Source organism: Zalophus californianus, chromosome 11 (assembly GCF_009762305.2).
Source record: "Zalophus californianus isolate mZalCal1 chromosome 11, mZalCal1.pri.v2, whole genome shotgun sequence".
In the NCBI taxonomy this organism is placed as follows: domain Eukaryota; kingdom Metazoa; phylum Chordata; class Mammalia; order Carnivora; family Otariidae; genus Zalophus; species Zalophus californianus.
Genome location: NC_045605.1, coordinates 80,427,854 through 80,448,272, shown reverse-complemented (window position 1 = coordinate 80,448,272; position 20,419 = coordinate 80,427,854). Strand labels below are relative to the sequence as shown.

At 39.9% G+C, this 20,419-nt stretch overlaps 2 protein-coding genes and 1 long non-coding RNA gene across 14 annotated transcripts in view; 2 read left to right on the top strand and 1 right to left on the bottom strand.

Annotated features, from left to right (window-relative positions):
* The window catches only part of LGR4 (leucine rich repeat containing G protein-coupled receptor 4), a 106,125-nt gene extending 93,640 nt beyond the window's left edge, over positions 1 to 12,485 (top strand). The window contains exons 11-18 of one of the 2 annotated variants that reach the window (XM_027578421.2): positions 717 to 788; positions 1,868 to 1,933; positions 2,653 to 2,724; positions 4,421 to 4,492; positions 4,787 to 4,912; positions 5,737 to 5,852; positions 6,105 to 6,188; positions 9,352 to 12,485. In XM_027578421.2, coding sequence (XP_027434222.1) covers positions 717 to 788; positions 1,868 to 1,933; positions 2,653 to 2,724; positions 4,421 to 4,492; positions 4,787 to 4,912; positions 5,737 to 5,852; positions 6,105 to 6,188; positions 9,352 to 10,628 — 1,885 coding nt within the window. In that variant the 3' untranslated portion in view covers positions 10,629 to 12,485. The remainder of the gene's footprint in view (positions 1 to 716; positions 789 to 1,867; positions 1,934 to 2,652; positions 2,725 to 4,420; positions 4,493 to 4,786; positions 4,913 to 5,736; positions 5,853 to 6,104; positions 6,189 to 9,351) is intronic. The other variant, XM_027578420.2, reaches the window with a different exon arrangement.
* Positions 941 to 15,659, bottom strand: LOC113913927. 2 transcript variants are annotated; one of them, XR_003517309.1, is made up of 3 exons: positions 15,523 to 15,659; positions 7,570 to 7,797; positions 941 to 1,180 (listed from the first exon to the last, which is right to left on the bottom strand). It is a non-coding gene; the product is annotated as an uncharacterized LOC113913927 (long non-coding RNA). The 2 variants fall into 2 exon arrangements; XR_003517308.1 differs by having other exon boundaries at positions 7,678 to 7,797.
* A 288-nt stretch (positions 15,660 to 15,947) lies between these two features.
* CCDC34 (coiled-coil domain containing 34) overlaps positions 15,948 to 20,419 on the top strand; it is a 111,154-nt gene continuing 106,682 nt past the window's right edge. For all 10 annotated transcript variants that reach the window (XR_003517303.2, XR_003517305.2, XR_003517304.2 and 7 more), the window contains exon 1: positions 15,948 to 16,407. Coding sequence is in view for 4 of the 10 variants with exons in the window: in XM_027578428.2 (XP_027434229.2) it covers positions 16,067 to 16,407 (341 nt within the window). In the remaining 6 variants the exon portion in view is untranslated. The remainder of the gene's footprint in view (positions 16,408 to 20,419) is intronic.

Here is a 20,419-nt window from a genome sequence, read left to right as displayed (position 1 = left end):
TTGACTGTTAAGGTAGTTTGGATGTGTCTAGTACATGGCAGCAGGTGGTATGAGGAAGGTGAGAGAGACTAGAGATGGGAAGGACCACAAAGAGGTCCTGGGAATAATCCCCTTGCTAAATGAACACCTTTAACACCACTGGCGTTCCTCTGGGTGGCCTGCTATTCCTACACCCCTCTCTGCATCATTCCGTGCGTGATCTGCATAATAGCAGTAAAAATGAAGAGAGGGTCAGATGCTGGACACACCACAAAGGAGGAGAGCACAGAAATTCGTATTGACTGCAGACGGGAACATGGAAAGGGAGGGAGGAAGAGAACATTTCAAAATGGTGAGTTAGGTTGGCTAGGTTTGGGAGGCAGGATGCTAAGTTGGCTTTGCATGTTTTGGGTATGAGGTGGTGTTGCAGGTGATTGTAGTCAGGCTGTGGCTGTGGATTAGTGTTTTTCTGTTGGTCCACATGAGAAATCAGCCTCATTGTCTGGACAATATTAACATCTCGTGTCACAAGCTTTTCTGCCTTACTGTGAAAATGAAATCCATAATGGAAGCTTAATTCATTTTCCCACATGCCTGACTTTAAGGAGTAAGTAGGCAGTAGGATACACAGACTTTAGTTCATGGGCAAATATCTGTTTCTTTTTCCATGTGAGAATAGCATTTTGTTTACCATCTCAACTTGAACCATTTCTTAGATGAACATTGTTTTTCCACAGGACCTTGACAGGCACAAAGATAAGCAGCATATCCAGTAACTTGTGCCAAGAACAAAAGATGCTTAGGACTTTGTAAGTTGGGTCCCTCTTCCCTTTTTATACTTCTTCTTGTATGAGCATCACATATATTGTTTTATTTTTGATAAGCTATTAGCTGATTTTAGGGTAGAATTATGTCTTATTTGTACCCTTTATGGAAATGAGCAGGTGTTTTCGTGACCGGCGTAGGTAACGTTTATTTCAATTTGGTTTTAGGGTGATATATATGTCACAGATCTTGAGACTTTTACTTTGAACAAAGTAAAACCAGATTAGGCTCTTCCTTGGTATTTTTCTTATCTGGACTCCCCAGGAGTGTCAGCTCTCCATGTCTTTCTCTTTCATCCATAACCGAAGCAGAACCCAAATCTTCCTTGGGTCAGGAACCAGCTAAGCATGGAGCTTTCCAAAAACTTTAAACTATCCTGGAAATTAAAAGTAAATAAAGGATGTAAAAACGTCACAAGAACAAACAATTAAGTTACTAAGCTGTTAATAAGTATTCAGTGGAGAGAGATAGTAACAAAATAAGTGACTGATGAAGTAAATCATTAAATGTTGTGGAGTATCAAACATAGTGACCACTACTGAGGAAACACTGCAGTGGGATTAACTGAGAGTTATTGAGTCCCTGTATTTGATTTAATGTAATTTTTTTTGAAAATGTGAGCTATGCACACCACCTCTCACAGCTTTATAATTAAATAACAACATAGAAATTGTTTATAATATAAATAATATAAAAATATAAAAAACCACATAATCTACCACTTAGATGTAATTTTATATATTTTCCATATTTTTATATTTAATTTTATATGCCTAATGTTTTTAATAATTTTACTTAAAAATTGAAAAAACATTTAAATGTTTTTAATATATTTTATATTGTCTATACTCAACATTATGTACTTGAAGTTTGCAAATCGTAAGCCTGCTATATCACTGAGGTACTCTAGAAGCTTACAAGTCTTAGAAAAAAATAGTTGCTTTTCTTCAGCTCTCTCTTTATTACAAATCTTAGTGCTGCTTTCAATCCTTCTGAGTATAGCTCTTCTAACTTAGTGTTCTGATGACATAGAAATTAATTTGTTAATTTTCATTGTTTTAAGGGACTTGTCTTACAACAATATAAAAGACCTTCCAAGCTTTAATGGTTGCCATGCTCTGGAAGAAATGTAAGTTGGTCTTTGACTTACTCTTTTTGCTGTGGTTTATTGTTGATTCACTGAATGTTTCCTATTTTAAATAATGACTTTAATATTAAGAAATTAGAAACATTAAGGAAATAGATGCATATAATCAGGTGTTTCTGTGAATGAATGTCAAATTGCACTAGGCATGGTCATGCAACCAGCATTTCCTAGGTACTTATGAGGCATTTGGGAGACATTATAGGGGGAGGGCTGTGTATACAAAAAACAAACAAAAACTGTTCTTGGCTATCGAGGGAAACTAAACATGGATGCCTACTGTGTACCTATAAGCTCAGGTGGCAGTTGGTTGGGAGAAGGGAGAGGAAGACGTTAATTCTCCCGTTCCTGATCCCTTTCTTCCTCTGGCCTTCTTTCTACAGTACTTGGTATGGTTGTGTTGTCCTGGATCCTTTTTTACCATGTTGTCTTCCGGCTCTCCTGAGCGGGGTTGTTAAGGAATTTAGATGGTATACATTAATTCCCAGTATAATTTGGGATGGATACCAATTAGTCTAACCCTTTCGTGTTATAGACAAGGAAGTAGCAGCTGTCTTTACTTTCAATAAGATCAATCAGTGTTACTTATGAATGAGTATTTAAACTTAGAAAAAGTTGAAGAAATGTTATCTTTCAAAATCAAAAATAATTTTCTTTTTTTCCTCTTTTTTCTTTCATTCTTCTTTTTCTTCTTTTTTTTTTAGTTCTTTGCAACGTAATCAGATCCACCAAATAAAAGAAGGTACTTTTCAAGGCCTGATATCTCTGAGGATTCTGTAAGTTTCTTTCTGATTATTAGAAACAAATACAGTTTTTGTCCAGTTATAAATTAATATATCATTACAATTCCCATGATAGATATACTTAAAGATACAATTTATTATGTGTAAATATTGTTCAAATTTTACCACATGGTACTTTATCAATAATCCACTTTCAGTATTTTTTTTACCTTAGCTTTTTATTTAGTATTTTTTACCTTAGCTGATTTACGTATTTATTGTATGTTGGTAAGTGAAAAAGCATAATGTGTATAACCTGAGAGATGGAGCTTGTTTGTTTTCTTGTCATACTGATGAGGTTTGCCACTCCATTAGGGCAGAGGTAGGCAAACTCTAGCCTGTGGGCCAGGTCCAGCCTGCCTCCAGTTTTTGTAAATTAGGTTTTACTGGAACACAGCCATGCCCTTTTGTGTAAGTGTTGTCTAAAGGTGCTTTTACCATACTGTGGCAGAGTTGAATAGCTGGGAGTAGAGACCATATGACCTAGAGGTGAAAATATTTACTATCTGGCCCTCTACAGAAAAAATGTGCTGACCCTTGTGCTGGGGTATGTATCGTCACAAATATAGCTAATACGCAGCAGAAGCACTCATTGGAAAAAATGTATTTGTATTTGAGTGTGTATTTGTGCCAAATATTCTCTTAAGCACTTGGGGATCGAGAGGTGGCTAAGACAGGCCTTGTCCCCGCCTTCACAGAACTTGAGTGCAGAAAACACAATACGCTGATATAGTGACCATTTTTAAAATACGGAGAAAATTAGAAAATTGAAGGTGAAGTGAAATTACATATATTGAATCCTGTCTTCCAGTGGATTCCCAGTAAGAAACTGAAAATGCTTTCTCCTGGAAAATATGTTATTTGAGGTTGGGATCTTTCCTGGTGTCTGACAGTCTTACTGTGTGGGGGTCTGGGCAGTAGTGAGGAAGGGGACTGGCTCCTAGCTGCCATCACTTCTAGAGCACTGATAAGTGACAACAATGAAAAGCTGGCCTTTTCATGATTTGGAACCAAATTTGTCTGTGGTTCTGTGATCCAGGAGATGTGTAATGGAATGAATTTATCCAGCCTTTAAATTTCCATGAATGCTCAGTTTAAGTGTGGTTGTGTGGTTGCAGATTATTTCTCTGTTTTTATTAATTCTGCAAGATCAGAATTTCTCAGGGTGTGTTTCTGAATATAGCACAGCTTTGGTGTTGATAGGATTTTTATTTCCTGCTTGGGAAAGAATGATATCTGAAGTCCTTCTGGAATGCTCTTGTTTACATATTGATTATTTGTCTTCCCTCGGGGCCTTATCACTGACCTTTGAGAAGGCAAATAGTATAAAACCTGTTTTTATTTTCAGCTTTGTCAGGAGCTGAGTTTTTCTTTGCCTACTTAATAGTACCAAAGGTTATATCATATCATTTATATTTTTGAACTAGTACCAGAATGATAAGGTGGAGAAAATTCACAACTGTTTTGAAACAGATACCAACTAGAATTACTGCTCCATGGAACCCATTCCAAGAAATAGATTTTTGTGAAGGGGAGGGATTCAACATAAACATGAAGTTGTTGGGCAAGATGAATAAGATTTGTTATCTTATCAGAGATACTGTGACTACCTCGGATTCCACAGTGTGGTCAAAGTAACTGCAATTTGAGTTTATTTGAAAAGATTAACATGCTACTCTTGTAATTGCAGAGATCTAAGTAGAAACCTGATCCATGAAATTCATAACAGAGCTTTTGCCAAGCTTGGGTCAATAACTAACCTGTAAGTTGATGATTTTGTGCAGTAATATCATGAAAGAAATGAATAGTCTACAGAAACTTGTGTGTTAGCCTTGTACTTTGGAAATATTTTTGTTTGGTTGCTCCCTTGTGTAAATGCTAAGTTGCATTCATATTGTTAATGCCTTCTTAGATGGCAAGATGAATGCCAGATCTATTGTTTCAGCACACTCAAACTTCCCCGTAGAGCTCCAATATTTATGATATTTATACATGTACGGATGTTTTGTGTAACTTGCATCCTAGGAGTTAACTTGAAGTCTGATTCACATTTCAGAGATATAAGTTTCAATGAATTAACTTCATTTCCTACGGAAGGCCTGAATGGGCTAAATCAACTGAAACTTGTTGGCAACTTCAAGCTAAAAGAGGCCTTAGCAGCAAAAGATTTTGTTAATCTCAGGTGTGTTTTTGCTTATTTTTCTTTTTTGTTGAAGTTATGGTGGCCCCCTAAATTATAGAGTATGCTAATTTTTTGCTGTGGTTCCCAGATTCTCTGGGAGGCTATAATTTGAGTATTTTCTACCTCAGTCCTCACAAATTTGGTAAAAAATAGAACATGAGCATTATTCCATAGTTTCTGAGAATATGAATTGGAGCCCTTGAGACTGTCAGAGAGAGAACATAGCCGTTCATCAGACTAGCTTTTTATATAGCAGATTTGTCATTAAAAATGTGGCAGGAACCACATAAGTGTGAACCTACAGAAAATTGACACAATGTTCTAATACTTCATAAAGACATTTGATGCAGTGGAGACAGGGCTTGGGGATAGTACTGTGGGAGAAGAGAATAAATATGCTTACTATACTTATGTGAACAAAGTGCATTCATTTAGTGGTATACAGTCGCAAAGCATCTGGGACATTGATTTTTAAGTGAAACTACCAGTATCATATGATAAATTAGGCATGGTTATTTCATGTATAAAAGGGGTCTGATAAGATTTCACTTTAAATTGCAGTTATTAGTGCTAGATTTTAAATATGGTTTGTTTTAAATTCAGTTTTTAAAAGCATATCTTATATGAAAAGAGAAAGTCATGATGTCATCTGACAGGAGAGTTCTTTTCACAGATGAGGAAACTGAGGCTAATGACCAGCTTTTAAAGCATGTGACAGTCAGGTCTTTTGACTCCTGGGGCTCTTAAAGATGGAAGTACTTTTTACAAAACAAAAGCATGTCTGTGAAGTTGTTATTCAATGTAGATTTTACCATTTTTTCCAGGTCTTTATCAGTACCGTATGCTTATCAGTGCTGTGCATTTTGGGGTTGTGACTCGTATGCACATTCAAACACGGAAGATACTAGCCTCCAAGACCACAGTGTGGCAAAGGATAAAGGCGAGTGCATGCACTTCTAAAAATAGAACAATCTTGATGGCATTAATTCAAGTCTCTGCTATTGTGATCATTTGTGAAGGATAAATATGAAATATGGGAGAAAATGGCATTTACTGTGTTATTGGCATCTTTGTTAGGAAGCTTCATGCAAGCTGAACTTACATCCTGTACAAGAGAGAAGATTGCAGAAAAGTGTGGCTCTTTTCAATTGCATAAAGCTTGAATTAAACACAGTTTATGTTATATATTCAGGTCCCACTGATGTAGCAGGTGTCACAAGCAGTGTGGAAAATGAAGAACATAGTCAAATAATTATCCACTGTACACCCTCCACAGGTATGCCCAACACATTTTGCTGCAGTTTCTTGCTTTAAATGAACATTAGGCAAATATATCTGAAATGTGTGGGGGAAAGATGTGATTTTTTGTAACAGGAGTGGGACTAGATGATGTCATAAGGCCTTCTGCCTTAAAGTGTGGTCTGTGTACCCGGAGCTTAGGCATCTCTTACAGAATCTCAGTCCCAGACTTCATTACTTGGAGTCTTGGTGTTAACAAGCTCACCAGAGGGTTATGTGCATTCAAAATTGAGAGGCAAAATTGAGCGCTTCTTTAACTCTAGGACTAGTTCTAGAAGTTACTGAATCTGCAAGGATTTTTAGTGTTATCCTTTTTTTTTCTTAAATGCAACCTTGCTTTTCCTTTTCTTTCTACTTTATTTCATCAAACTTTAGTAACTTGGGAAAGTTACTAAAATGAGACCACATATTTAGTTGTGATGTAATGTTGGATTAGGCCTCATCTATGAGGGAAGATGGATTTGGAATTTTACTGTAAAAGGAAAAACAAATAATTGGCTAACTTGTATGCTATGAAGTAGGTTTTTTTTTTTAAAGATTTTATTTACTTAGAGAACGAGCAAGAAAGCACAAACAGGGGTGAGTGGGAGAGGGAGAAGCAGACTCCCCTCTGAGGAAGGAGCCTGATGTGGGGCTTGATCTCAGGACTCTGAGATCATGACCTGAGCCAAAAGGCAGCCGCTTAACTGCCTGAACCACCCAGGTGCCCCCCCCCCCCCCCGCTTTTTAAAGATTTTTTATTTATTCATTTGAGAGAGAGAGAGAGAGAGAGAGAGAGAGAGAGCGCACAAGCAGAGGGGAGGGCCAGAGGGAGGAGAAGCAGACTCTCTACTAAGCAGGGAGCCCAGTGTGGGGCTCGATCCCAGGACCCTGGGATCATGACCTGAACTGAAGGCAGAAGCTTAACCGACTGAGCCACCCAGGTGCCCCAAATCGTGAGCTTTTTAAGGGACTTTGTTTGTATTCTTTTAAATACTTAGTACAGTGCCTATGTAGAGAATGAACTTAAAGTGACCAGATGAGAGAATAGAATTGGCAAGAATCATTTGTTTAGGCAATGTATTTTGTCTAGTTTCTGAATAAATTGTTGGAAGTTAAGAGGGTGCAGCTTGCTCACTGGCCTTACTGGGGTCCTTGTGCTGGAGGATGTACATAAGGAACTGACAACCCAATGAGAAGGGAACAGCTTTCTGAAAGGGGAGTCTAGACCTGACCAGGCAGGGATTCTCTAAGGATTCCTCCTTAGTTGGCCAGGAGGAACGTTGGTCTGAAACTCACTCCCCAGGCTGCAGTAGAGATACACTGCAGGCCTGCCTCCCCACTCAGTTGTAGTAACACACAGACACCCATGTGCTCACTCAGAAGCAGGAAGTAGCGGAGAGTGGGGTCCTTCTGTTAGAACTGGAGGAGGCAGCAGGTTTTCAAAGACAGAGGCTGGGGTGGAGCCTGCTTTTGCGGGAAATTACCTCCACCTTCCAAAAGGGTGAACTGTTCTCTCAGGTCAGATGAGCTACTACTCCTTCTTCCTTGAAAGGAGGATGAGTTCAGATACAGAGATAAAGGTGAAAGCTTCCTCTTAACACTCCCTGAGGGTGGGGGGGGGGATAAAAATAGTTAATTACTTAATTAAAAATGTTTTTTAAAGTTTCTTGTGATATTTGGGATATCACAAGACAAATATTGCAGGGATGTATTGTTAGGTCTGTGAATGTCTCAGTGATTTAAAATGCCTTATGGGATGTATCAAACTTCCTGACAGTTTAGAAGGATAAATCAGAACATGTGTTTTAGGCAACTGTAATACATAGTTTTCTTGTGCTCTGTAAACAACATTTCATTTTTCTTTACTAATTTTAAAATAAAATAGTTGTCATTTGTGACATAACTAGCCTGTCAAAGCCCGTTACTAGAACATACAATTTAGTTACTAAATTAGTTGTTGGAATCCTAGTGTAAGTTTCACAGGATTTTATTGGTATGTATTTAACATCCATGTGGTTTTGCTCTCACTTCACTGTCTTATTGAATAACCTTTGTCAGGTCAATCGAACACTTTTGACATCTCAATTTCTCTGGATGAAAAGTGGGTATAATTATACCTGTCTTAACCAGCTTCATCAGGTTGCCCTTGAAAGCCATAAGAAATGTGGGAAAAACTAGTTGTATACATACATACATGTACATATATAATTTTTAAAAGCTGAATTAGGACTAGGAAGGAGGAAGAAAAGGACCTCATTTATTGAAGTCCAACTATACGTACTTAGTAACCTGCTTAGGTACCTCTTGTATATAATTTTACTTAAGCTACACCATGCTACGAAATAGGCATTTTTTTTTAAATTTTATTTATTTATTTGACTGAGAGGTAGAGAGCACAAACAGGCAGAGCAGCAGGCAGAGGGAGAGGGAGAAGCAAGCTCCCTGCTGAGCAGGGAGCCCGATGCGGAGCTTGATCCCGGGACCCTGGGATCATGACCTGAGCTGAAGGCAGACGCTTAACCGACTGAGCCACCCAGGCGCCCCGAAATAGGCATTATTATCCATAGGCGAGAAAATGAAATTTATACAAGTTTAAGCTGCTTTCTCAAGGAAGAACAACAAGTTATGAACCCTAAATTAAAACCCTAGTTTATCTGATTCCAAGCCTTCAGTATATCAAGTACTTTTCATATATAAGATACTGTACTATATATATGCATATCACTATATGGCTTTACCAAATATTTAATAAAAGAAATTAAAGTCAATTTTTTTTAAAGATTTTATTTATTTTATTTGAGAGAGAGAATGAGATAGCATGAGAGGGGGGAGGGTCAGAGGGAGAAGCAGATACCATGCTGAGCAGGGAGCCCGATGCGGGACTCGATCCCGGGACTCCAGGATCATGACCTGAGCCGAAGGCAGCCGCTCAACCAACTGAGCCACCCAGGTGCCCCTAAAATCAGTTATTTTTTAAAATTGCCTAGTCCAATGACTAAAATAGCTAAGAAATAGTAATCTTTTCAATTTGGTTCAATTCAATTTTGGTAGCACATTTAAATATCCTAGATTAACCATCTTTAGTTCTTCTCTGAATCCATAGCATATGGGAATATGGTGTTTTCTAAATTGTCTTTTATTTCTCTCTCTTGTTTTAGGTGCTTTTAAGCCCTGCGAATATTTACTGGGAAGTTGGATGATCCGTCTTACTGTGTGGTTCATTTTCTTGGTTGCGTTGTTTTTCAACCTGCTTGTCATTTTAACAACATTTGTGTCTTGTTCATCACTGCCTTCCTCCAAATTGTTCATAGGCCTGATTTCTGTATCCAACTTATTCATGGGAGCTTATACTGGCATCTTAACTTTTCTGGATGCCGTGTCCTGGGGCAGATTTGCTGAATTTGGCATTTGGTGGGAGATTGGCAGTGGGTGCAGAATAGCTGGGTTTCTTGCTATCTTCTCCTCAGAAAGTGCCATATTTTTATTAATGTTGGCAGCTGTCGAAAGAAGCTTATCTGCAAAAGATATAATGAAAAATGGGAAAAGCAATCCTCTCAAACAGTTCCGGATTGCCGCCCTTTTGGCTTTTTTGGGAGCGGCTGTGGCAGGCTGTTTTCCACTTTTCCATAGAGGGGAATATTCTGCATCACCCCTATGCTTGCCATTCCCCACAGGAGAAACACCATCGTTAGGATTTACTGTAACCTTAGTGCTATTAAACTCATTAGCGTTTTTGTTAATGGCCATTATCTATACAAAACTTTACTGCAACTTGGAAAAAGAGGACCTTTCAGAGAACTCACACTCTAGCATGATTAAGCATGTTGCGTGGCTCATCTTCACCAATTGCATCTTTTTCTGCCCCGTTGCATTTTTCTCGTTTGCACCACTGATCACTGCAATCTCCATCAGCCCTGAAATAATGAAGTCCGTTACTCTGATATTTTTCCCGTTGCCCGCTTGCCTGAATCCGGTCCTATATGTTTTCTTCAACCCAAAGTTTAAAGAAGACTGGAAGTTACTGAAGCGACACATGACCAAGAAAAGCGGGTCGGTTTCGGTTTCCATCAGTAGCCAAGCTGGCTGTGTGGAACAGGATTTCTACTATGACTGTGGCATGTACTCACATTTGCAGGGCAACCTGACTGTGTGTGACTGCTGTGAATCTTTTCTTTTGACAAAGCCAGTGTCATGCAAACACTTAATAAAATCACACAGCTGTCCTGCATTGGCAGTGGGTTCTTGCCAAAGACCAGACAGCTATTGGTCCGACTGCGGCACACAGTCGGCCCACTCTGATTATGCAGATGAAGAAGATTCCTTTGTCTCCGACAGTTCTGAGCAGGTGCAGGCCTGTGGACGAGCCTGCTTCTATCAGAGTCGAGGATTCCCTTTGGTGCGCTATGCTTACAATCTACCAAGAGTTAAAGACTGAATTGATGTGTTTGTAACTGTTTCCCCCATCAACCAAAATCACAGCGTTTATAGACTGAACCCTCATCTGCTCTTTCATCTGGGAAGCACTTCTGTGATCACTGCCTGGTGTGTCACTTAGAAGGAGGAGAAGGTGGCAGTTTATTTCTTAAACCAGACATTTTCAGAGAACAAGTGCCTAAACTGTCTGTCGATGAAAAATGCAATGTCCAAGCAATGTGTGGTCTATTTGGAACAAATTTATAACTTGAAAAAGAATTTATGTATATCATAGCAATATAACGTCGTTTTCCTGATCCCTAAGAAGCAAATTTATACCTGTTTCTGAATTAAGCACAAGATGAAGAACAGCTGTTAATATTTTTTTAAGAATGTTTTAAAATGTGATTTTATGTAACTAAGAAAAAGTCTTGCTAATTTTACCTAATGTTGCATCATTAATCTCAGGACAATTTACTGCAGGGCCAAAAAAGGGATTGTCTCCCAGGTAGAACTGTGAGGGTAGAAGAGTAGGCATCATCACCCTATTGCATTTTCGGGTCCCATCTCTGACATAATAGAATCATAAATTTTGTTTAAGTGACTTACAAATCTAAAACCTGAAGATGTTTTTAAAACAATATTAACAACTGTTAGATTTTAAAAGAATAGCTGAACATTTGGTTTTCAGACATTACGCATCTCTTTGGTGTGCTCACAGTGATTTTTTTTTTTCCTCAATGTCTTGTGACCACACTAGGAAAAGGTAAAGGACTAATTGTTGTGTGGGTTTGGTAGATTTGGATAAACTACTAACTAATATGGGATTTTAATAGCATCTGAGGGATTTGATGGCTCTGTGGAATGTTCTCATTCATAAACAGTTCTTAATATCATTGGCTGTACCAACATTTTCCAATTTTGTTGGTATGTTACCTACGTATAGTTTGAATTATACAGAAGATAAACAGTGGTAAATTATTGTGTCAAGGTGGAAGAAATTGGGAGTAATTATTGATACAAAGCACTTATAATGGTTTCTTAGTGAGCCAGATTCCCCTAAACCTGTGCTGTTAATATGGTAGCTTCCATACATTTCCCCCTTACTGTGATTTAAACACAAAAGAGCCTATGCAACAGTTCAGATACTGTGTTCTTGTGAGACAAAACAAATGTGTCATTAAAGAAAAAGAAAAACGGAATAAGGCTTAGGCCTAGGTCTTTAACAATTAAAAATTTTACTTGATTCTTATCTATGGACTTTTGACATGTCACTATGTGGAGTCTTAAAGTTATAAATGTTCAGTATGTTTTTGAACAATATGCTAAATCAATAGCAGACCCACTGCCATATTAGTTATTCAGGATATACTAAAAAACATTAAGCTAGATTGCAGTTTAATAATTAAATTGTATATACTGTGCATATAATGAATTTTTATCTTATGTAAATTATTTTTAGAACACAAGTTGGGAAATGTGGCTTCTGTTCATTTCGTTTAATTAAAGCTACCTCCTAAACTATAGTGGCTGCCAGTAGCAAAATGTTAAATTGTGGTTTATATACTTTTTTTGCATTGTAAATAGTCTTGGTTGTACATTGTCAGTGTAATAAAAACAGAATCTTTGTATATCAAAATCATGTAGTTTGTATAAAATGCGGGAGGGATTTATTTACAGTGTGTTGTAATTTTGTAAGGCCAACTATTCACAAGTTTTTAAAGTTGCTATCATGTTTGTATATTTACACATCTGATAAATATTAAATCATAACTTGGTAAAAAAAATATAGCTAAAAGGTTTTTTTCCTCCAAAATTCAAGTCACTGAAAACTTCACGTTTATTTAAAATATAGAATAGCAGATATCTAAAATATGTGGTAGATTGTGCGATACGTCTAGTGGGAAATACACTATTGTATGCAGTGTTTTGAATTCTTAAAGTTCTAGAAATCTAGCAGTCTATTTTGCCTTAATTTGTAACTAGGTATGTTAATGAATTTGCTTAATGTTAAAGTAAGCAAATTAAACTATTTTTTAAGTGAAGAGTATTAGAAGAAATGTTCGAAGAACACTTTGCTGGTATTTAGAAGTAAGATTTTATTCTATCTTAAATCTGAACCATACTCATGGAAAACAAATTGTGAAATTTAAGAGAATACCATGAATTAGATCTTTATTTAAAAGCAAATGACTGGTGGGGACGCCTGGCTGGCTCAGTAGGTGGTGCCTGTGACTCTTGATCTCAGGGTCGTGAGTTTGAGCCCTGCATTGGGTGTAGAGATTACTTAGGAATAAAATCTTTAAAAAAGAAAAGGCAAATGATTGGGGCTCCTGGCTGGCTTAGGAGGTGGAGCATGTGACTCTTGATCTCGGGGTTGTAAGTTCAAGCCCCACGTTTTATGTAAAGATTGCTTAAATAAATAAAAGCAAGGGATTTAAAATCCTGCATGATACCAAATGTCGTCAAATTGCCCAGATGCTTAGATATAAATATTCACAGTCATGAAGCCCTCATTTTACAGATGAGAAAATAGAGGGCTTGATGAAATTTTAAGTGAATACCTAAGTCACACACAACAAATTAGAAACCAAACAAGCACCCAGTTCCTCTTAATCTGATACATAGCTTTTTGGGTTTTGTTCATTTGTTTTAAACTTAAGTATATATCTGGAATTCCTATAACAAAAAGTAGAATAGTATAATTACTCCTCGCATCCCTTCAGCCTTCAGCCCAGGTACCCATCACCCAAATGTGGCAATTATCGACAGCACATGGTAAATCTCCTTTTCATCTCCACCCCATTCACCCATTCACTAACTCCCTCTAATTCATCTGCCCCTTGGATTAGTATTATTTATTTAAGACTTACTTATTTGTTTCAGAGAGAGAGAGTTTTAAGTAGACTCCGTGCTAAGCATGAAGCCCAAAGCAGGCCCAATCCCACGACTTTGACACCATCACCTGAGCCAAAACCAAGAGCTGACGCAAGACCAATTGTGCCACCCAGGGACACCTGCCCCTTGGATTATTTTGAAGTGAATCTCAGACGTTTCATCTGTAAATATTCCAATATGTCCAGGGGTAAATTTTTTAAAGTTGCCTAATATATTGCTACAAGGCTAACTGGTAGTGATGTTATTTTTGTAACCATGACAGGGATTTTTAAGCAAAAGTTACTCTTATAACAACGTTACCAAGCCAGCAAAAAATAAAATTTATCTCAAATATATACCATGAAAGTGAAAATAAATGAGTAGTAAGAAGTTACTAAGTTAATACCCAAAAACTTAAGGGGAGAGGCCTTCTTTTGAGCTTATTTATACATTTATATATATTTCTACTGAACTTGAGGGGCGCCTGAGTGGCTAAGTTGGTTAAGTGTCTGCCTTCAGCTCAGGTCATGGTCTCAGGGTCCTGGGATCTAGCCCCATGGTCTGGCTCCCTGCTCAGTGGGGAGTCTGCTTCTCCCTCTCTTTCTCCCCCTTCCCCACCCCTGCTCCTGCTCTCTCTCAAAAAAAATCTTAAAAAAATTCTACCAAACTTGATTATGGCTTCTCAGTCTCGGCAGTGACAAGACACTAAGAAAGGAGACCACGGGACTCAATTATGTTCACGTAGCAGCACCTGTGTCATGCATCTCTTTGCTTCATTATTTCCAGTGTTGCTACAGCATAATGCAGTAGTTGGTCATAATTATCAGGATTCTGAGGCATCAAGGAAAGGACATAATTTGTTTCATAAAACATTTTGAGGAGGCAGAGAAGTGTGTGACATTTTAGCTTCCTATACCAAAAGGTTAAAGTAGGAAAGTTTGGGAGTTTAAATGACACAATTTATCATTTACTGTTTTCTTTGTCAGGTCCTGTGCCAGAAACTTTATTACTAATGAGATAATATGACTGGGAGGTAGGTTATTTCCCTATGTTACAAAGGAGTAAGTTAGGACTTACAAAAGCCAAACAGCTTGTTTAAGGAAACCAAGTGAGTAAGAAAAAAAATCACTGATTCAAATCCAGGTTCCTTTTTTACTAAGACTTGTGCTTTTTCCTACTTTGCTTCAGGTATGTCAGATGATGTCTGTTGGGAATAGCTTAAGTATACCTCCTATGGAGCCCTAAAGTGGCCCTAGGCCTTTTGATGCTGTTACTGATTCCAGGGAGGTTCTCGTAAGTGGTTTTAACCAGATATGCCAAAATTGAATAATTGGGGTAGAGAATATAAACCACTAAGCCAGTTTTATTTCTTGATTAATTTTATTAGTTAAACTGGTCCAATTTTCTTCCATTTTCATTTTGTTTTTACTGAAAATTTTAACAAAAGTAACAAAAACTAGCATTGCCTTAAAACAGTTTTAACCATGTCATATTTTATTAATTGTAGCTACTGCCTTCTGAATTGCCCTTTGTTGCTATTATTTCTACCATATCTAATTCTCCTGCGTCAACTTTTGCAGATCTAAATTTCACCAAGGATTGTCTATCACTCTGGTCAATAACAAATTTTGTGTGCTATTTTGGCCTTTGTCAGTTTTCACTCTGATATTTCTACTAGTAATATGCATTATGAGGGGGACAAAGCCCTATTTATTTACAAGTGTACACAGTTTTGTCAGCAGGAATAAAATCATCCAGCTTTATTGTCCATCACATCTATCACATCTTCCTTGCTACCTTCATCCCTATTCCCAATCCCTGAGAGGTCAGTGCTCTTTCCGAGGTCCCACAAAAAATTTTTGTTATGAATAAAATGTATATCACAGAAGATTTTAATGGTATTATGCTACACCACAAAAGAATGAGGAACGTGTGGCGTTAGGGCTTTTACTCCTCTATCTGTAGTGCTTAGCACAGGCCCTAGTAAACGAGAGGCTCAAAAAGACCTCAAAATGTACACGCATAGACAAACTAGTTACCTTAAGATGCCAGGCAAACAAGGTGCTACCAAACAACGGAAGATTGTCCTAAAAGTGCATTCTTGGACACACTTGGAAACTTGAAGTTCGCTCTCCTCTCCCCAATAAAATATGGCTGTGCGCTGAGAGAAATCACCACTGATCCTTATAACTCTGACCCTTAAGGATACAGGGGTATTTTTGGCTTCGCCTCTTGCTCAGTGACAGCGCATTTCTAGCACCACAAGAGCTGCTGCGCCGCAGCAGACAAGGGACGCGTGCCCTCCGAGCTGTCAGCCGCGAGCGGGAGCTCGCCGGTGAGCGCAGATGCGGAGTTAAGCTCTCCGGCAGCAGCGGCCGGCCGGGCTGGGAGCGGGGAGGGCCGCCCGAGAGGCCCGGGCGCAGCAAGCCGCGGCAGGCCCGGACAAAGCCCTCGCGGGCTCCACGCGTCGCCATGGCAGCGCGGGATCTGTGCCCGACCGGATAGGCCGGCCCGGCGCGCGCGGGGCCTGCTGGGAGCGCACGTCCCCGCCGCCCCTCCGCCGGTTTGAACTTGGCGGGCCCAATGTGGGCGGCCGGGCGGTGGGGGGCTGATTCGCCACCTTCCGACGCTCGGTCCTCCGCCGGCTGCAGGTCCAGGTCTCGGCCCTCCTCCGGCTCCTTCTCCGTCCTCATGGCGGGCGCCCGGGGGCAGGGGCTGGAGCCGGTGACGGTGTGCTCGCCGTCGCCGCCGCTGAGCTGCAGCAATTCCACCATGTCGCTGCTGTCTCCCCTCGGCCACCAGAGCTTCCCGTTTGACTACGACGATGGTGACGGGGAGGATGAGGAAGACGTGGATGAAGGTGCTCATGATTCACAGGCTAAGGTGGCGAGCCTGAGAGGAGTGGAGTTACAGGGGTGCGCCAGGTAAACCCGAGGCCGCCGGCCGATACAGCCCCTCTCAAGATTCTTCAGACCCTTCTAAGTACGTTCTTCTGGTGGCCCAACCCCCTCCTGGCCTCGCCTCAGAGGCTCTGCGGGCACCTCCCTCCTGAGGTGCTGCTCCTTTTTGCACATGAAGAGTTGTGGGCCATTGCTCACGCATGCCTGCAGATTTTCTATGATTCTTAATCTTTTTTTCCTGAGAATATAATTGCCACAGTCACACTCCCCAGAAAAACGTACGTAGTCTCAAAGACACAGAATTTTGCTACCATTTCGGGAGTTTTGTGAATATTCAAAAGTCAGATTGTGCACACCAGAACTCTTGTTCAAACCCTTAACACCAAATTTGTTTACTGCACCTTAGTAGTACCTGTAGTTGTTTTGAAAAAACCTGGTTGCTGGTGAAGTAGGTTGTAGTAAGCAGTATGTATACATTTTGGGTCATAAATGAGGAGCTGAAGCCCAGCTTAGCAACGTCAGTCTCAGCATCCACAGACAAGGTGGGATCTGGTCTGCGTACTCAATTGACAGTAGAATAGAAATCATTGAATCAGAGAATGTTAGAACCAAAGATATTATTAAAATCATCTGAATTTTTTTATTTCTACAGTTACTCAGCAAACATCTAGTTTGTGCCATATACTAGTTTAGATACTGGGGACCATAAACAAGATAGACATGGCCTGTGCTCATGAAATTAAAGCCAAAATTAAGCTACTCATTTTACAGATAACAAAACTGGCTCAGGATACAAATAAAAAAGTCTGATTCGGAGGCATATACCTAGGTATTAGCAGAGCTGGCCTTTGTATCGAGGCATACGGATCATGTTCTCTCTTCCTTATGCTACATGGCTATTATTGGGTATATAAGAACAAAGGGCCTATCCCTGTGGGAATAACTTACTGAGACAGACTTAGTAACGTAGGCCCCTTCTGGAACAGACTCATACGTCATCTTCAGAAAGCATTTACAAGTTTCTGATTGTCAGGCTGTGTACAGCACCGTACAGGAGATCTCAGAAACACAGACCAGAGAACCTATGCTTCATGTGTAAGCAGCAACAGAGGCCCCTTTGGTGTAAAGCATTCATACCCAGAGTGAATGAATGGAATATGGAACCATATGAAATGACGCATACACAGTTATAGCAGTGAGTCTCTTAAGAATGAAAAGTAAAAGTAAGTACATTGATGGGAATGGAGATCAGTAAGAGTAACCAAGCAAGCCACTTGTCCAGACTGGTTGTAGCAACTGCAGGCCTCTGATGAACCTGATAGTAGAACTTGATGATAGAATTTCAGGAGTCCATTTTCATGTGGGTCTTTGTAGGCATTCTTCAGGATCGAGTTGGTCCCAAAGATTTTTAAAATAATTTTAAGGCTTTGGAAAATACCTTTGGGTCTAATCAACAGGACTGAGCAATGTAGATACAGTTTAGCCATCTATAGAATGATGGCTGTCAAAACCACAGCTCGGCTACTGAGACCTTGCATTAGCTTCCAAGAGCCAAAGCCCTAACCAAATAGAGCTGAGGAGAAGAGCCAGACATGTTTTTTGTCTCACTTTAGCCAAAGCCCAAATGAGCTGGTGGCATCCCAGGGTTAAGGCTGCTTCCTTATCACGACCTGATCACAGGTCGTTCCCTGTGAATCGAAGGGATAGGATGTGGCCCGGAAAGAATGCAGGAGTTGACGGGCCTGTGTATGGCAAGTGTCAGGTGCATATTAGGTGTTCAGTAAATGTGTGCTGGATGAATGCTTAATTCCCACTCCTAGAGAACAGATAGATACGGCGGTTGTCTTCAAATGCTTCAGAAAACCTAGCATTTCCTTTCAGGAAAGATAAATGTTTACAGAATTTCATCGGTCACCCTCCATACCTCTAACCTTTAGTTGGTGCCCTGGACAGTTTGGGGGTGATGCGGGGAGGAGAGCAGGTGGCCTGAGCTGTATATAGTCCCAGTCCCAGGCAGTGAGCATTCTCTCCGTGGACCAGGGAGTAAACCCATAGCTGTGTGGGATTTTATGCCTTTTGTCCATTGTTCATGAGACACAGAGATAGACTCAGGTATCAGGTGTGCATGGTGATATGAGCTCCAGTTATTTTAGGTGTACATAGATCCATGCTTAGAGGGTGCATGGGCCTTCAAATGTGTTGGACAGGACTGAGATGAAGCTCATAGTTGACTTCAGACAAGACGATGACAAGTATTTTCCTGGAGTCTTTTATGATATGCCTTGGGCCTTCTGTTTATCCAGCTCTATCCTGCTTATTGTATCACTCTATCCATTAGGAAAACCATGCGTTAATACATATCTTAGTCATAAAAAGCTGCTTATCGAGACCCTCGATTATGGGTAACGCTGTAGTGTATATGCTATACATTTAGTAGGGTATATGTTATCGTTTGTTAAAAATGTTAAGACAAGGAATTTAATATTTAAAATGTCATTTTTTTAAAAGATTTTATTTGTTAGAGCATGAGCGGGGGGTGGGGCAGAGGGAGGGAGAAATAGACTCCCCACTGAGCAGGGATCCTGATGTAGGGCTTGATCCCAGGACCCCGAGATAATGACCTGAGCCGAAGGCAGACACTTATCACTGAGCCACCCAGGTGCCCTTAAAATGTCATTTAAAAAAATAAAAAACAAAAAAAAAATACCATGCTCTTCCAACAAACGTTTCTTCTTTGTCTTTCTCTTTTTCTCTTTCTTTTCTTCTTTTTTCTTTTTCTTTCTTTCTTTCTCTTTCCTTTCCTTTTCTTTTTTTTCTTTTTTTTCTTTTCTTTTCTTTTCTTTCAGATTTTACTTATTTATTTGACAGAAAGAGTGAGCACACAAGCAGGGGGAACAGCAGAGGGAGAGAAGCAGGCTCTCCGCTGAGCAGGGAGCCTGATGCAGGACCTGGGATCATGACCCTAGCTGAAGGCAGACGCTTAACCGACTGAGCCACCCAGGTGCCCCTCAACAAACATTTCTTAGGAGGTTACTATATCCTAGGCCCTAAGCTAGACTCTTGAAATAAAAAATGAGTTAACACATGCTTTCTGTTTGTAAGGAATTCATAGTGTATGGCAGAGATGGACAAGTGACAGAAAGCCCAAGGTACTTAGTCCAGATTTTTTGCAGAGTTTTACTGTGAGGCAATAAAGATTAATGCCTGAGCTGACTCTTAAAGGGAGAATGGGAATTAGCCATACTCCTCCTTCTACTAAATGACGTGTGTCAAATGCTTACTGAGTGCACAGAATCTGTGTGCTTTAGTATAGATTGTCTCGTTCAGTAGTGCCTGTGAGGTAGCCTCTGCCGCTATTTCCATTTTACAGGTAAGAATGGAGGCTTGAATAGGTTAAGAAATGTAGTTAGCCAGGAGGAAGCAGGTAGAGATTCACCCCAAATGTTTTATTCCCAAGTCTAAGCTCTTGCATGGCTACATGGGGAGATGGAAGCATTTCAGTTTTAGACAAAGCTGCAGAGCACAAGGGCGTGGCACATTCATCAGTCTGCTTAAGTTCAACAAAACCGAAATAGTCCAGATCAGCCATTGGCATAAGAAGAATCTGGGAAGACAGGCAGCAGCTAATTCATGGGTGTCAGGCTGTGGAGTTTGGATTTCATCTTTTGGGCAAAGGAGCTACAGAAGAACTTTGAGGTAGGGAGTGACATGATAGAAGGATGCGTTTGAAGGATGAATGTGGCAACAGTTGTGGAAAATGGTTTGAAACAGGGAGAAAGGCCAGTTATGTCCAGACAGTGGTTGTAAGGTTGGAGAAGAGGAGAATGGCTTGAGAAAATGGAAAGAAGTAGAATAGACATCACTAGGTAATTATGTGGGTATGGGTGGTCGGGGGAGGAAATCTGGACAGAGGGAATGGGAGGAGTCACAGGTCTGGGTTGCTGGCATGACTAACTAGTACTCTTAGTACTCTTGGTACTCTTCACTGGCATAGGATTATAAAGGAGGAGTAAAATTTTTCTTGGTCGAGAGGGTA